This window comes from Balaenoptera borealis (assembly GCF_965194805.1).
Source record: "Balaenoptera borealis genome assembly, chromosome: 7".
In the NCBI taxonomy this organism is placed as follows: domain Eukaryota; kingdom Metazoa; phylum Chordata; class Mammalia; order Artiodactyla; family Balaenopteridae; genus Balaenoptera; species Balaenoptera borealis.
In genome coordinates this window covers 124,330,395-124,346,205 of record NC_138864.1, presented here as the reverse complement: position 1 = coordinate 124,346,205, position 15,811 = coordinate 124,330,395, and the positions used below count along the sequence as shown (strand labels likewise).

Sequence of the window (15,811 nt, the reverse complement as noted above, 5' to 3'; positions counted from 1 at the left end):
TCCCCTTTCCTCAAAGGCAAAGCCTAGGGATGAGTTCCCCAGAGACACGCTGCCACTCAACCCATCCCGTCCTCAGAACTCTCCCCCTGGGCACGGACCCGCGTGGCTCCCTGAACCTCTGGCTGTGGGGCTGGTTCCCAGACGCCTAGGAAGGGGGACAGAGCTCCTGCCCTCTCTGTGGGTGAACTCTGGGCAGCACAGCTGTGGTGTGAGGTCACTGGACAGAATACTGATGAAAATGAGGAGACCAACAGAAAGCCGTTCTGAGGGCAGAGGCGGCAGGGCAGGGGGGAAGCAGCAGGAAGCTTCGAGTGGGGAGCACGGAGCTCGTCTCTCCTCCTGGCAGGGTTCACTGCCGGTGCTGCTGACAAACTCAACTACGCCCCTGGCAAGAGAGGGCTGAGAGAAACGCACGTAGGAGGCTGGGGGTTACCTAGCCTCCAGCCTGCCTCCTGGACGGGGTGGGTGGGTGGATGGGGTACCCTAAAGTAAAGTACAGCAAAGAAGACAGGGACAAAGAAGAAGAGAGAGATGAGAGGGGCATTTTCGGAACGGCAGGGAGATGAGAGGGGAGACGAAGGCCACACACACAGTCTGGTTTATTGGCACATCTCACACACACCAAATATGTACACAAACATAAATATTCCAATGTACACATTTACATGGAACTCGCAGGTCACCCCCCAACGTCTGCCCCACCCAGGCTCCGTTTTAGGAGAAGGCTCACAGGGGGCTGGCACGAGAAGGTAGGACTCTGGAGGAGGGCGAGGTCCTGCTCCCCTCTCCTCACAGTACCTCCAAAGGGTCCTGTCCCTTTTCAGTGGCACCGGAGGGCAGGGGCCAGACACCTCCGACCCCTCTGCTGCAGCGCCAAGCCCGGCGTCTCCTCTCATCCCTCTCTCTCTCCCCTTTAGTTCTTCCCTTTGACTCTTCCCGTTTCCCTCTCCTCCTTCCTCTCTGCACGTCCCTGCTTCTCAGTCTCCGTGTCTTTGTTTCTCCCAGCGCCTGTAGGGGGTGGGTCCCCACGCCCTGGAGTCCTTCTGGCCCCTCGGCCCTCTTCCTGGGCCTTACAGGAGACTCGGGCTTCGGTGCAGCTCAGCGGAGGCGCTCGTGCCGTTCGCAGCCTCTCTGCCGGGGGCCGGGGCTAGGCTGCAGCCCTCCGCGGGGCAGCCGTGCTGGAGCAGGACGTCTGCACACTCCTGGCTGCCGGCCCGGCGAGCATAGGCCAGCGGGGTCAGGCCCCGGGCGTCCCGGCTCCTCACGTCCACCCCGTACTGCAGAAGAAAGCACGTTTCCACGGTTGGCGGGACACGGCGGGAAAGGTGTGGCTTCCCGGGAGAGAAAGGAGAGGCGGCCCTCAGAGGGCTGGGGTGAGAAGGACGTCAGGGAGGTGAGGGGCACCTGCGGGGCGGGAGCCCCGACTCACCCAGATGAGCAGCTGTGTGAAGACGACGTTGGCCATGGCGCTGGAGAGATGCAGGGCGGTCCGCCCGTCCCCGTCCCCGTAGGTCTCGTTCACCTCCTCCTTGGACCCGTGGGCCAGAAGCATCACCAGCAGCCGCAGGTCGTCTTCCACCACCGCGCGGAGCAGCTGCTGCCCCAGCGGCACATCCGAGCTGGGCAGCGGGGCCAGGAAGAGCTTCTGCTCGTACTTGGCCCGGATCCAGCGCTCCTTCTCCTCTCTGCGAGCACAGGAAGGGCCAGGCCGGGGGTCAGGGGGGCGAGGGGGCGGCAGGGAGACACGGCGTAGGCGCAGAGGCGAGCCTCAGGGCCCCAGGGGGGTCGGGGGCAGCGGGCGGCGCACAGGGTGTGGAAGAAGAGGAAGAGAACTCCGGGGAGGCCCCTGGGGGCCGAGAGGGCAGGAAGATTCCCGGCAGGGCTCGGGCTCGGGTGCAGCTTATCTGGCCCTGCAGGAACAAAGGAGGTGGGGGCCTGCACTGGGGGCCCACGCACGACCCTATCTACCACCCATTCTCCCCATCTCAGAGCTCAGGCCGTGGCCTTCGCGCCACAGAGCGATAGGGCCCTGCGCATGCGCCTCCCGCCGGCCCCCTGACCTGCTGATAACGCTGAGAAAGGGCCCGTTGTTGTGAGGCCCTGAGTGACAGGAGGGGGAGGGGCACCCCCAGGGGCCCGCTGCCGAGCAGAGCAACGGCGGGTTTTAATTAACCCTTCCAGCCCTGTCACAGCTGCCCGGCCCCGCCCCCAGTCCTCCCCACCGGGCAGGAGCGCCCACGTACCCTCCCTTGCCGGCCAGCGCCGGGGCCCCTGCCCTCACCTGCAGGCGTCGGGTCCTGGCTTCGCGTAGCCATCCAGGGCCCCCTCCCAGACACTGTTGGCCAGGGCATTGCCCATCGCGGTCATGACGGCCAGCAGCTCAGGTGGCCAGTCATCGAGGTCGAGGGAGCGGACCCGGGACAGGTGAGCCCCCAGATGCCGGTGGGTCCCCGAGCACTCGATGCACATCAGGGCGCCCAGGTTCAGGCTGGCCCAGTCTGGATCTAGGTGCGGAGAGGAAGCAAGATGAAGCCCCCGGGCAACCAGAGCGAGACCACCGGGAAAGCCCTCCCCGCCGCGGTTCCCGGCCTGCGAGAAGCCGCTTGCAGAGCTTCCTCCGCGAAGCTGGTCGCGCTTCCTCTAAGCCACCCACAAGCCCGGCCCCGCCGGCCCGGCCCGGCACTCACTGGGGGCCTCGCAGTCAATACAGAAGCTGTTGCCACGAACGGTGCGCACGGCCTGCACAGCCAGAGCCGCATTCTGGTTCCCCAGTCGAGTCTGCCTCGGGGGGAGAGGCAGGGGTGGCTGGTCAGTCGCGAGGCCGACCTGGGACCCCACCCCACCCGGGCCTCTGGGCCAACCTTGTCCTTGGCGCTGCGGCAGCCCTGCAGGCTGGCGAGGATCTGGGCCTGCACGCTCTGCACCCACAGCTCCCGCTCCTCCGCCGTCGAGGCCTCGAAGTGCCACGTCTGCCCGGTGAGGGACACCACCACAAACTCGAACGACTCCTCGGCCTCTGTGGGCACAGGGACACGCACCGGCGTGAGGGCAGAAGGGCCCCTGTCGGCACGCACGTGCAGGGACACGCCACCCAGCCTCGAGGACCACTCTCTCCAGGGCACCTTGCGGGCAGTAGGGGGCAGAGAGCCGTGTGGAGCCCCCAGACCTCCATCCTAGCCACCTGCGGAGCCTGGGTGAAAAAGGTGGGGAAGCGAGGATCTGGCATCCCTGGCACTGCTGGGAATGGGTCTGGAAAGCAGAGCTGAGTATCTGGAGAAGGATGTGATGGGGCGTTAGGAGACAGTGCTGGGGGGGCGGCGAAGGCGGGGGTGGGCACCATCCGTACATGTCAGCTGCAGCCGCCTCATTTTGCAGCTCATTAAACCCAATATTCCTGACGGCGTCAGCGTGGGGCTCCTGGGAGCCGGGCCCCTCCCCCGCTACCCTGGCACAGGCAGGCAGGGAGGGCAAGGGGATGGGGAGAGGAGGAGAGGTTTCCTCCACAGACGAACGCGGATGTGTGAGCAGATAGGAACCTGAGGACATCTGCAGTGACAGACACGTCCCAAGCAGTGTGGTGAAGCTGTTCCCAGCTCTGCTCCCCCAGGCCCCCCAGGAGACAGTCACGTGGATCTCCTTCCCGATGGTCACCGCCCCGTGGGTGAACAGTTCCTAACAAGCAGTGCGAGTGTGTCGTGGGGCTGGAGAGACAGGTGCCCGTGAGGAGGCCCAAGTGAGACCACACGTCCTGCCGGGGCAGCCTCCTGCCCCAGTGACACTGAACATGCCCTCCCCGCCCACCACCACCCCCGCCTGCCAAGGGAAGTCCTCCTGACGGGCTCCTGCTCTAAGGCGCCCTTAACAGAACTGTCTTCGTGGAGAAACTGGTACCTTTCTTTCCCCAAGCTCCACCATTCCACCTCACCTTGCTTCCAACCATCTTTGAACTACGTAACGGTGACAGTCTGTGGGGCTCAGTTGCCTGGTACAGGTGCACCCCGTGCCGTGAGCGCTGAGCACCCCTGTATCACCGGTTGGCTGGGAAAGGTGGCTCCTTCCCTTAGAGATGATCTCCCCCACCTAGCCACGCCCCTAACCCTGACCATCAGAGTAGAAACCAGCAACTGTGCATCGATGTAGGTTAACCTTATTCAGGAGCAAAGACACTCCAACCACTGAGAAGAGGCACATTTTGAAGATACTCTGGGGAACATCAGAGAAGCAGCGCTATGATTAATAAGGGATTATGAGAAAGGACCTATGGAACAATACCTGAGGAGCTGGAATTCCTCAGCCTAAAGAAGACTAAGGAGAGGCTCAGCCAAACACACACGCGTATGAAGCACCTATTTTGCGCCCAGCGCTGCTTAAACTCAAAGGGTGATACAAGAGACACAGAAAACATAGGTCCTGCCCGCACCACCTTGGAAGAGCTGCGGGAGGAGCAGCCTGCTGTCTTTTACCTTCCGTAAGAATAAAAGAAGCTCACGTTTTCACAGGAAGGGTTTAAGTTAGGCAGAAGAAAGAGCTTTTCTAAGATACCAGGTTGAGAGGACCAAAAGTTGTGGAGCTGCTTTTACTGGAAGTTATTATTAGAAAGTGCTTAAGCTAATACAGAAAAAAGGGTGTGCCTCTTCAGGCACTATCCCCAAGTCCCGCTGCCCACCTCCTGTGCCCCGGTTTCCCTTGGGGGTCCCCCTAACCTTCAGCAGCACTGCCGGGGCCGTCTGGTCGGGGGGTCCCGGTGCTCTTTTTCCTCCGGTGCTTCTTCCGGTTGGAGTGGGGAGATGGGGGAGGCTCCAGCTTGGGGCTGGAACTGAGCACCTCAGCTGGGCCACTGGCTGGTGAGGGAGAGGTGGAGAAGTGTGGGGAGAGGGGAGGGGGCTAGCACAGGCCCTGCCCCGGGTGCTGGGGGCTCCACCCTGAACTGCAGCTGGGTGGCCCAAGCGGGGCGGGGTGGGGGGAAGGGGGGCACTCCCGCCCCGTCCGCACCCCGGGAGGGGTCTGCCCACAGAGTCCCGACCCCAAGGCGCCCCCGGCCTTGGAGGAAGGGAGGGTGGAGAGGAGCGTGTAGGAACCGCAGGCAGGGCAGAGCGAAGGGGAGGAGGGAACCGGCTTCTGCAGCCTGGAGGGCGGAAGGCGGCCGGGGGAACGCACTCAAAGGGAGCTGGAGACCCGGCAGCTCCGCACCAAATTTATCCTCAATCACACTCCCCGCTCCTCACAATTAATAGCAGAATTAGAAACAATCAGGGAGCTGCCTAATTACTGTCAATTAGAGCGCGCTAATCAAGCTCCCGTCTCCCACACCCCGCCCGGCGCTCACCACTAAATGTCAAACTTCATTAGAGGCAGACACGCGCCCTCCCTCCCTGCCTTCCGCCTGCCAGACTCAACAGAGGGGCCCCACCAAGGCCAGCACAGGCCAAAGGACGGTGACCCCGGGAAGGGCCCCCGGCTGCCCTCTCAGGCCTCCACATCCACCCCCCGGGGCGGCCTGGGCCGGGCAGGGGAGGTGGCGCAGACCCGGGGCTGCGGGCGCCCAGCTGCTTCCTGCTGTCAGAGCTCAGGCCGGGCTCCGCGCTTCTGCTGGGATGCGGGCCGGGGCAGGGTCTCTGGGAGGCAAGTCAGGAGGAGAGCTAACGCGCTGCTGCCCAGCAGGAGGGACGTGGGAGCAGCGGGTGTGCCCGGTCCCCAGGGAGTCTCCTCCCTCTCACACCCTCACTTAGGAGAGGAGGGCAGGGCGGCGCCCATTTCCCTCTAGCCTTCAGGACTGCTGATGGACGTGGGGCTACGGGTGAGTGAGGAGAGAGCGTGGAGGTGCTCGCCGAAGAGGCGGGCGGGGGAAGAAGTGAGGGGAAGACGACGACGAGGCCAAGGAGAGCAGGCGGAGGTGGGAAGGGAGAGTTCTCGACCCCCTAGACTGGGTGGGGCCTCAGCCTATCGAGGGGCAGCGCGGGGGAGAAACCACGTCTCCGGACAGCCCCCTGATCCTGTCTGCAGGACCCCCTCTCCACGCGGGCTAGCTGCCGCCTTCGGAACGTGTTTCAAGCCCCCGGCCTCTGACCTCCCCACTCCGCCGCTTCCCCGTGCCCCCCGCGGAGAGGCTGATGAGCCGGCTGCGCGGGGGGCTGATGGGGACGCGGGAGCCGCCAGCGCCGCCTGGGGACAGCGGTGGGCGGCGGGGAGCTGCGGAGGGTCTCTAGCGCCAGCCGCTGGCGCGGGCCTGCGGGCACCACAGGGGCAGCTACCCCAACTCCATGCCCCAGGCGTGGCACTGGCTCTGCCACAAGCCCTGGAGGGCTCCGCCGGGCCCCCTTCCCCATCTCGGCCTCCTCTGCGGCTTCACCGGGTCCTGCATACCTGGGGGCAGGGCAGCGGCCTCACTCCACTGGTCGGCGCTGGAAACGGAGCAGGAGCGCTGGTGCAGCCCCTCTGGGCGCGGGCCAGCCCAGGCTGGGCTGCTGGCCGAGTGGGGGGCACCTGGGGGGGGGGTGGGAAGGGTCAGACTGGGAGAGGAGGCCGGGGGAAGGGCACCCATAGACTTTCCTGAAAGTACAGCTAAGGGTAGAGCTTGAGAAATTCCAGCAGGATACTGACCCAGGATGAGGGGCTCCTGGATTCACCAGGCACCGGGCCAGGATCACTGGAGAACCGGAGGCCTCCCATGGGCCCAGACTTCACACCCCCCCCCTTGTCTTCAGGGTCCATGCCTCTGTCCCCTCCCTGTGATCGGGAGCCAGAAGTTGGGTGAGTGGGACAGTCCCCCCATCACTGCCGAGCTGCTCCCCCGCTATCCCAGCCCCTGCCCCTCCTGGCCAGGCCCCGAACCCCGTTCCAGGCCACGTATGCCATTTGCTGTGCCTCAGCTTTGCTGCCATTCTGACGAGGAATAAGTGTATCAAATTCAAGTAATTATGTCTAATTAGTATTAGTAATTATCCTGTGGGGCTGGAGAAAATTAATCTTTCGTTTCCCATCGGGGAAGAACAGCAGAGCCAGGGGAACCGAAGGCTCCAGGAGCGCCAAGCCCGGGGCAGCGGGGCCGGCAGTGCGTGCCCTCCCCCGGCCCGAGTCACCCGTGGGGAGATGGTGGCAACGGCCCCCGGGCCTCAGGGCCGGCCACAGACAGCGACACTGCCCTCTCACCTCAGCTGACCTGAGACAGGGTGGGGCCTGAGGCCAGAAGGCCACGGCCGAGGGAGGTCTGCACTGACCGCTGGGCAGCTGGCCGGGTGCCCGGCGTTAGTGACAGGCAGAGACGGGCCCTGAAGCTGAACAAGCCGGAGGGAGGGGCGAGGGCCGACACCAGGCCCCCCCGGACCAGCCCCGCAAGCACAAGGGTCAAGTTTCTGGAAGCCAAGGGACAGGAAGATGTGCGCGGAAGCCACTAGAAGGTAAAGGAACAGGCCAGACGTCCCCGATGCTCCGAGGACAGCACGAGACTGAATGGTGGGGGCGGGTTTTGTGTTTCTCTTGTATCTGTCATAACACCCCAGGCAGGACCAGACACACAGTAAGTGCTCGTTAACATACGTGTGGCACCCGTGCCAGCCCCCTCCCACTCTGCCTAACAGGTCCCTGCAAACTTAGCCTTTTTTGGGGTCCCCCCGCACCGACCCCCGTCAGGAAACCTTCCAGGGGAGCAGCCTCGGGTCCTAACTTCTCAGATGCTGTGCTTCTCGCCACCCCTCACCTGCTTCCATCTCCCCCAGGTTCCAGATCTTACTCCCCACCCCCAGCCCCACCCAAAGACAGCACAGGCCCAAGTTCCTCCCCAAGCCCCCCAACCCAAAACCCGAGGGAGGGAAAGTGCTTTCCCTTTTCTTTGTTAATTCTCCCCTCATTACGCCTGCAATCCCACAATCAGTGTGCACTGTAATTGTCGAATTTGATGCTAATGATTAATGAATTAAACATGGAGCCATCAATTAGTCCTCGGAGAATAATTCTGCATAAAGCAGCGGATAATGTAATTACAGTAACAAAGATAATGAGATGTTAACATCGCCCGGTGAGCGGAGACATGTGTGAGTGTGTGCGAGGTCGGTGCGCGGCGGAGGGGACGCGGCTCGGGTGGCGCCTGGCCACGTGTTCCGGGGACGTGGCGAGCGTTTGCGGGTACTGGCAGTTGCGTGGGTGAGTGTGCCGCGCACCTCCTTCTCCACGCGCCACTCCCGCTCCCCAGGTGAAGGTCTTCAGGGACCAGGAATGTGACAGGACAGAGTGTCTCAGGGCTTCCCTCCCTCCGAGGGAACAGCTAGCTCTCCCCTTGCTGCCTGCCTGCAAGCAAAGGCTCCCCTTCCATCCACTCAGCTTCCTGCTCCCTCTGGTGTCATCTGAGAAACCCCAGGCCAGTCCACAGGCAGCTCCGGGAGGTCCCCAGCCCCGCCCCGGCCCTTCCTTTCCCCGGCGGCCCCGCCCCCGCCCCGCGCAGAACACCCAGGGCCGGACCACGGTGGCCTGTTTCCACCAGACCCGCCTCCCCGCCCCCAAGTGCAGCCCCACGGGCGGCTCCCGGCGCCCTACCCATCTTTCTTGCCTTTCTGTCCTTAGCTTCCTTCCTTCCTTCCCTCCGTCCACTAGCTCGCTCTCTGTCTAATTCAAGGGCTTAGAGGACAGAACATAGCTTCCCAAGTCAGGCACGTGCAGGTTCAAACCCAGCTCCACCACTTCCTGTGGGATTTTACAGACAAGTTATTTAACCTCTCCGAACCTCTGTTTCCTCATCCACAACATGGGGAGGATAATCTCGACTTCGGATCTACTGCACCCGGCACCCCTGCACCAGCGGGGTCAGTGCCCGCCACCTGCCCCTTGCAGCGCCTCCAGACTGGGGGGCAGTGGTGGCACACGCGGCAGGGCGGGGTGCCGGCCCCTCACCTCCAACAAGGAGCGCGCTCAGGAAGCTCCGCTGCTTCTGGACACGGGGCAGAGGCCGCTCGGCCTCCAGCTTCTCTCTAAACTCAGTCTTCTCTGAGCAAAGACCCCCCCCCCGCCTCGCACTGCAGACCTGAGGACGGTTAGCAGGTTCGCCCCAGGCAGCTCTGTCCCCTCCCGCCTCCCTCCCCGCCCATTCGGCAAACTTGACCGAGATGTGGCCCTGGTGCCAGAGGGCCCCGGCGTCCCCACCATCACCTGCCTCGGCTCCAGACGCTGGTGCCACCTGTCAGCACGAGGCTATCTGTCCCCATTCTGATCTGCCAGGCGGTCCGCTGGCCGCCACCTCTACTAACCCCACGAGGGCAGTGTTTTGGCGACTGCGCTCGGCTGAGCTGATCCCGAAGCAAGACACCGGGTGGCCGGCGTGTTTGGAGCCCTGAGGACCCGGCTGGGGAGGGGTGCAGCCCCACACGCCTCCCTTCCGGGGCCCGTCACGGCGCGCCCCGCTCTCCCAGACAGACGAGGTCACGGCAGCCACACGCCCCCTCCCACCTCAGCAGCCCCCTCACCTGTTCCCCCACCCAGCTGTGCGCTACTCCGCTCCAAGGCCAACCCGTTGGCGCGGGGGCTGGTGCCAGGGGCCGTGGCCGGCGTGGCTCGGGGCAGGCGCTTCCCTGGCACTTTGACCGTGGTCCGCAGCAGGTCAATCTCCTTGCCGTGGATGTTCTGCATGTAATCCTAAGGCCACGTGGACAAGACAGAGGAAGACTCGTTAAGACAGGTCACTCTTCGGCAGCACCTCATCTCTGACCCTCCCAACTCCTGGGTCTCTCCCCCGTGCTGCTGGGGGGGGAGGAGGGGGACAGCCCGAGTTCTGTGGCGCGCACAGCACACCTCCAAGGCTGCCCGCGTGCGGCTCGGGGCGGGGCTCAGCCGGGAGCGCGGCAGGGGCGACAGAGGGTCGAGAGCCAAGAGCTGAGGCTCGGGGCTCCTTTAGGGAAGACGGCTCAGGGGGCAACGCAAAGGAGGCCAAGTACTGAACCAAGATGGGATTTAGGGAGAGAGGGCATATGGCCGAGGAGAGGCACCGCCGGGCTCCGTGGGATGTGGACGCCTGGGTTGCCCCGGGCCCCAGGTGGCTGGTCATCAAGGACTTCAGCCCTCTTTTCAGAAGCTCGCACCACCACCTGGGACTCTGAGAACTTATAAAGCCTAGAACAGCCCCCAGTCCTTAGACTGGCACCTGACGATAAATATCTGTTGAAAAGTTAAAGGGAAGCCTTTGATTCTTTTCGGTGTTCTTCGGGATATTGAGACAAGTCCACGGTTCCACAGATACCAGTGAGTATCCCAACGGCAGAAGAGTAACAACCACTGACAACATCACATCGCCCGCCCAGCCGCGTGCCAGGCGTCCACTGAACCACAGCTGTGTATCGCGTCTACATCTCGTACACCGCCTCACGGAATCGTCACAACCACTAGGAGGACGGTGTTACTATGCCCACGTTGCGGGTGAAGAAACTGAGACTGACAAAGGTTAACCTGCCCCAGGCCACACAATCAGCAGGTGACAGAGCCAGATTCAAGCCCAGGCTTTTCAGGTGCCCAAGGCTCTGCACGGAAGGCAAACTTCCTCCTCGGCCCAGGAGCAAACCCTGCCTTCAAGTCAGTACCGAGAGGGCCCTGGAAGTGGACGAGTGGGGAGGGACCCTGAGAGCGAGAGCCACTGGGTGCTGAGCCCCACCATCCGCTGTCTCGACCTCGTCCTGGGACCCCCCCCGACCCCGGGGAGTGGCACCTGGAGGGGCCGGGGGGGCCGGGGCGCGGGAGGTGGGCGATGCAGAGCACAGCCCTGCCCGCCCTCTGGCTGCTGTAAACCCCGCCCGGCCTGGGCCCCGCCCTCTGGCTGCTGTAAACCCTGCCGGGCCTGGGCCCCGCTCTCCCTGCTGCTTCTGATCTCTCCTTCCAGGCTGCTGACTCCTGCTTCCCTGCCCCTGGCACCAGCGAGTTCCGGGGCAGTTCCCAGCAAACGTCCTCCATAAAATGTGGCAAAAGCTCCTTCCCGGGGGCAGAAGCTGGGCCAGGGGCACCAATTTAACTTTGGACGGAATTCCACCAGTCAGACTGGGGACCGGCGCCTCTCCTCCCTCAAGAGAACCTCTGGGATGTTTTGCATCCAGGGCGCTTCCCTGAGCGTCTGGCTCGATGGAGTCTTCGTGTCCTTCCAGGCCCCACCCCTCTCACCCTACCCACTTGGAGCATCACTCCTTGTCACCCAGGTGTCCTCCTACCTTCTCAACTTTTGGCTTCAGGGAAAAGGGACAATGTCCTCTGCTTAAAAGAGCCGATGGGGAGTGCTGCCTGTTGGGAAGCAGGGCCAGGGCGGGCTGGCGAGGTGCTCAGGGGCTGCCCTCACTCTGTGAATGACCGAGAGGACATCAAGTAGAAAGGGGTCACCTGGCCCTAAGGAGCCAAGAGAACGTGGGAGTTTCCCGTCATGAAGAGAAGTGAGAACAAGGAAACAGCACCCAGCACCAGCCCTGCTCCTGCACTTCTGCGTCGGGCTGGAGTTCACCGCAGGGCGCGTCATCGAGGGACCAGTGTGAGGGCCAGTGGCAGGACTACCAGGAGGCCCGTGGGGAGGACGGGGCACCACCGATGCTGGCACGCTGGCCTCGCCAGTCAAGCCCGGCTCCCGGAGGCCTGGCCGGGCCTGTACTCACTCTTTATTCTCCAAGCGGCTCTGACACCTTCACAGGCAGATGGCCCTTCAGAAAGACAACAAGGGCATAGCCAGCCGGAGGGGAGGAGCTCCTTTCCCTGCAGCTTTGCGCTGCGCTGGTGCCCTCCTGCCACCGCCTGGTCCTGCGTGAGGGACAGTGCCGGGTGCCTGGCCTCAGGCAGCCTCCGCTCCGAGGGGTCTGCTTCATGTCTCAGAAGCACAGAACAACATCACTGAGAAGTCGGTGAGGGCGGGCTCCACCCACGGGAGGACCCCCTCCCCGCCAGCGACCTCTCACCCCCGCTCTGCTGAGCGCTGCCAGGGCTCCGTCCCCCTGGTCCCTTCTCCAGCAAACTTGGCCCGCCCCACCCAGGGGCCGCTGGCCCTTTGGCCTTGCTCTCGGCCCAGCATCCAGCGTGTGACTCCACCGTCCTGGCCCTCCTCACTCCAGGCCCGACAGCCCACCGACTCGGCTTCTGCACGCACCCAGGACCCTGCACACAGTCACATCTAGCTCAGCGGCTCCAGACGACTGTCAACAGCTGGCTGGGACGAAGGCACAGCTGCAGTCCCTTTCCTGGGGGAGGAGCTTGGGCTGCTCTAGTTCACAAGGAGGTCACAGCAGCTGCAACAGTTTTCAGGCCCCACGACAGCCCTGGGATAACCAGGCTGGGACACGGCGGGAGAAGCTGACCCCAGGCCAAGAAAAAGAGCCACACGGAGGGGCTCCGTTCAGGGCCAAGGAGCCAGCAACCAACGTCAGGGGAAAGCACCGGCCCTCAGCATCCCCGACCACCTCGGACGGGCACTGGTTGCTCGGCGGGTGCGGGGAGCAGGCCAGCACCCGGCCAGCTGCAGGCCTGGGCCCAGAGGCGGAGCCTGGCCCCAGGGAGAGTGCGGCCAGGAGCTCAGAAGGCAGCAGCAGGGACGGGGCGTCCGGGGCAGAGCAACAGCGTTTCCCTCCGTCAGCAGAACGGGGGGCTCGGCAGTGGCGGTGGGAGCGGCTGCTCTGGAGAGCGGTCACCACGGCTGCCTTTATTACCCACCATCAAACAGCAATTTCTTCCCCAGCCTCCTCGCTAATTACCCAGCCAGCATTCTCATCTCGTTTTATTACTGGAATTAACAACGAGTTCAGAGCGTGGAAAGCTATTAAGATGTGTGATTAAGCCACATTCAATTAGTTTCTACAAACAATTTAATTGATGTTGCAGATAGAATTAACAGAAGGTGATTGTGTGAATGGCTTCGCCGGCTGCAAAATGGGAGAGGCTGTGGCGGGCTCTCTGGGGCTAGGCAGGGGCTGGGCGTGAGGCTCGAGGCCTGCCCACCAGCCCTTCCTCTGCAGCCCGGCCCGTCCCGCCAGGCCGCCCGGCCTCCATCGGGAGGCGGGTCCCCAGCACCGCTGCCCTCGGGTCTCCTGGGCAAGGCCGGGCAAGGCCGGGCTAGGCCAGGAGTTCCCGGACGGGCCTTCCTCTCCGGCTCCCTAACAGGAGGGCGCCTCCAACGGAAGCAGGCAGCTCCGGGGACGGAGGGTCCCTGCTCACTGCTGGAAGCTGGGAAGCTTGCTCAGGTTGGAAAACACGGCAAAGGGGGGATGGAGGTGGGTGAGCTAGCAACAGGAGTGCGGCGGCCACCAAGGATGGAAACCGAGAGGCGAGGGGCGGTCGGAGCAAAGCAGCCTCTGTCGGGAGGGAACTCAGGCCCCTGGGGCCGCGCACGGAGACCCTTGGCTTGGCCTCCCTCGTGCTTTCACTGTCACCACGGTTTCGAATCTGATTCGTGTCTCCTGAATGAGAAGAGAAGCGTCTAGAGGGCAGGGAGGCCGCCACCTGCGCGTGCTGGTTGCTCGGGACATCCAGCATGTGGGGAGTTGGGGAACGACGTGCACTTTGACCCCGGAGCCAGAGGGCAGCCATTGAAGCGCTGACGGATGGGGAGGCCACGCTCTCAACCTCCTCGCCGCGTCCTGTGGCCCGGCGGGGGCCAGCAGAGCCGGCGGCCTCTTCGATTCACCTCGCAAGAAAGCAGCGACAGCCTGGAAGCGCCTGCCGCCAGACCCTGTCCCGGGCCCGACACACTAAGCCACACACAGTTCACGGGCAGCACAGCGCTGGACGGGACTCCGAGAGCGTCCGCCGCCCAGCCGGGCCAGGCACGTGGGCTGCCGGCTCCCCCCGCCCCACCCACCCAGCCACCTTACTTGCCCCAGTGGTAACTCTCCAGCGACTCTCAGGCAGCCCCGAAGGGAGGCGCTCCTGGCACGTACAGAAAAATCTGGGCGACGCTCAAAGTCGTGGGCCAAGTCTCAGCCCAGCCACTGGCTGGGTGACTGATGAACCGGCAAACCCCAGCGAGCCTCTGCTCTCCAGTTTGTTAAGTTGTGTGTAAAAACAGCAATCCCTCAGGCCTTTACCTTCCCTTCCGAAACCAAAAGCAAACACAACGCCGGGCACTCTCCTCCCGGTGCCGAGACCCCGCTCCCATTCCTCTCCTCCTCTCTCTGGGGCGCTCCCATCCCTCTCCTCCTCTCTCTGGGGTGCTCCCATCCCTCTCCTCTCTCTGGGCCGTGGGACCAGCAGTGGGCACAGTGCGCCCAGCCCGGGCAGCGTGAAGCAGGAGGAACAGGTAAGGATGCAGCAGAGGGGAGGGTGAAGGCCACTGCCACACAGGTGGGGAAACAGAGGCCTCAGACAGGCCAGCTCTCAGCCCAGCAGCCAGCAGGTGCCTGGGCAGGGACCCGTGTGTCTTGCCTGGGCTGTGGGCGCTGGAAGCCAGCAGGGCCCAGACCCTCTCTGCTGGGAAATACCGCGGTCCTGCTCTTTCTGGCTGGGGGCGCTGCACCCGCGGACGCTCCCTGCTCCCTGAGACACGGTGCCTCTCGTCAGGGCTCTGCCAGTAGCCTTGCTGGCTCTTGTCCTGCGTGGACTCAGCAGCGGGACCAGGTCCTGGGCGAGGAGGAGGCCAGAACGGGGGAGAGGACGGCACCAGGAGCCTTTGTGCTAAATTCCCAAGGCCCCCCGGCCGTGGCCCCTCGTCTATAACCCCCCTCACCCCCAGTATCATGGCACCAGCTCCCGCCCTGTGGAGTAAGAGGCCCCGAGCTGAAGGGAAGGGCCAGGTCCAGAGGCACCCAGAGGGCCAGGCTGGGCTCTGGCCTCACTGGAAAGGCCCACACCAGGCCTGTGAGCTTTCTCAGCCGTCCTGGGTGGTGCTCTCAGGATGGAGCTATGGCCGAACCGCAGACCCCAGCACGTCTCAGGTCGGGGACCCCTGACACCTTGTGCAGATTCAAAGGCCGGCGAGGGACCCTCGGAGGCAGGCCTGGGGCCTCCGGGCCGGGGGTGGAGCCAGCCCACGTGCTGCGCTTCAGGGGCTTCACGGGAGAACTCATTAGCCCCACAGTGGGGTGGTGACAGAGATGGATTCTGGTGACAGCTGTGTGCTGGAGCCACGCAGCGAGGGGGGGGAGGAAGGAAGGGTGGGGGAGCTGCCACGGGGGCCACGCTACAGTCACCGCGCCCCAGCCCCTCCCCGGGCATCGGCCACACCCTTCCAGACCCCTCTGCCCTACCAACAGTGCCCCTGACGCTCCTCTTCCCAAGGGGGTCTGTCCAGGCCCGCCAGCCCAGCAGCCCTGGCTTAACTGCCCTTTCGCTCCCCATCACCCCAGGAGCCCAGGCGTAACCCCAATGGTGCGGCTCCCCGAGACACAACTGTTGGCAACACCGACCCCCCCAGCTTGAGCAATTCCATGTGAACGGGCCCAATCCAGCTCTTAAAACAACTAGAGTGTAGGATGTAGAACCTGACTCGCACACCAGCCTAGCCCAGGGGTGACCGTCCCCGGGGGTGAGTTTACTCCAAAGAGCTCGGCCGGGACTTCCCTGGTGGCGCAGTGGTTAAGAATCCGCCTGCCAATGCAGGGGACACGGGTTTGAGCCCTGGTCCGGGAAGATCCCACATGCCGTGGAGCAACTAAGCCCGTGCGCCACGACTACTGAGCCTGCGCTCTGGAGACCACGAGCCACAACTACTGAGCCCGCGTGCCACAACTACTGAAACCCGCGCGCCTAGAGTCCGTGCTCCGCAACAAGAGAAGCCACTGCAATGAGAAGCCCGCGCACCGCAATGAAGAGTAGCCCCCGCTCGCCACAACTAGAGAAAGCCCGCGCGCAGCAACGAAGATCCAACGCAGCCAAA

At 63.9% G+C, this 15,811-nt stretch overlaps 1 protein-coding gene across 6 annotated transcripts in view; it reads right to left on the bottom strand.

Moving 5' to 3' along the window:
- Positions 1-580: 580 nt before the first annotated feature.
- The window catches only part of AGAP3 (ArfGAP with GTPase domain, ankyrin repeat and PH domain 3), a 59,243-nt gene continuing 44,012 nt past the window's right edge, over positions 581-15,811 (bottom strand). For 2 of the 6 annotated variants that reach the window (XM_082399112.1, XM_082399109.1), the window contains exons 11-18: positions 9,453-9,621; positions 6,364-6,483; positions 4,704-4,841; positions 2,862-3,016; positions 2,688-2,778; positions 2,282-2,504; positions 1,430-1,685; positions 581-1,277 (exon numbers count right to left, since the gene is read on the bottom strand). In XM_082399112.1, coding sequence (XP_082255238.1) covers positions 1,071-1,277; positions 1,430-1,685; positions 2,282-2,504; positions 2,688-2,778; positions 2,862-3,016; positions 4,704-4,841; positions 6,364-6,483; positions 9,453-9,621 — 1,359 coding nt within the window. In that variant the 3' untranslated portion in view covers positions 581-1,070. The remainder of the gene's footprint in view (positions 1,278-1,429; positions 1,686-2,281; positions 2,505-2,687; positions 2,779-2,861; positions 3,017-4,703; positions 4,842-6,363; positions 6,484-9,452; positions 9,622-15,811) is intronic. The other 4 variants (XM_082399113.1, XM_082399110.1, XM_082399114.1 and 1 more) reach the window with 2 other exon arrangements.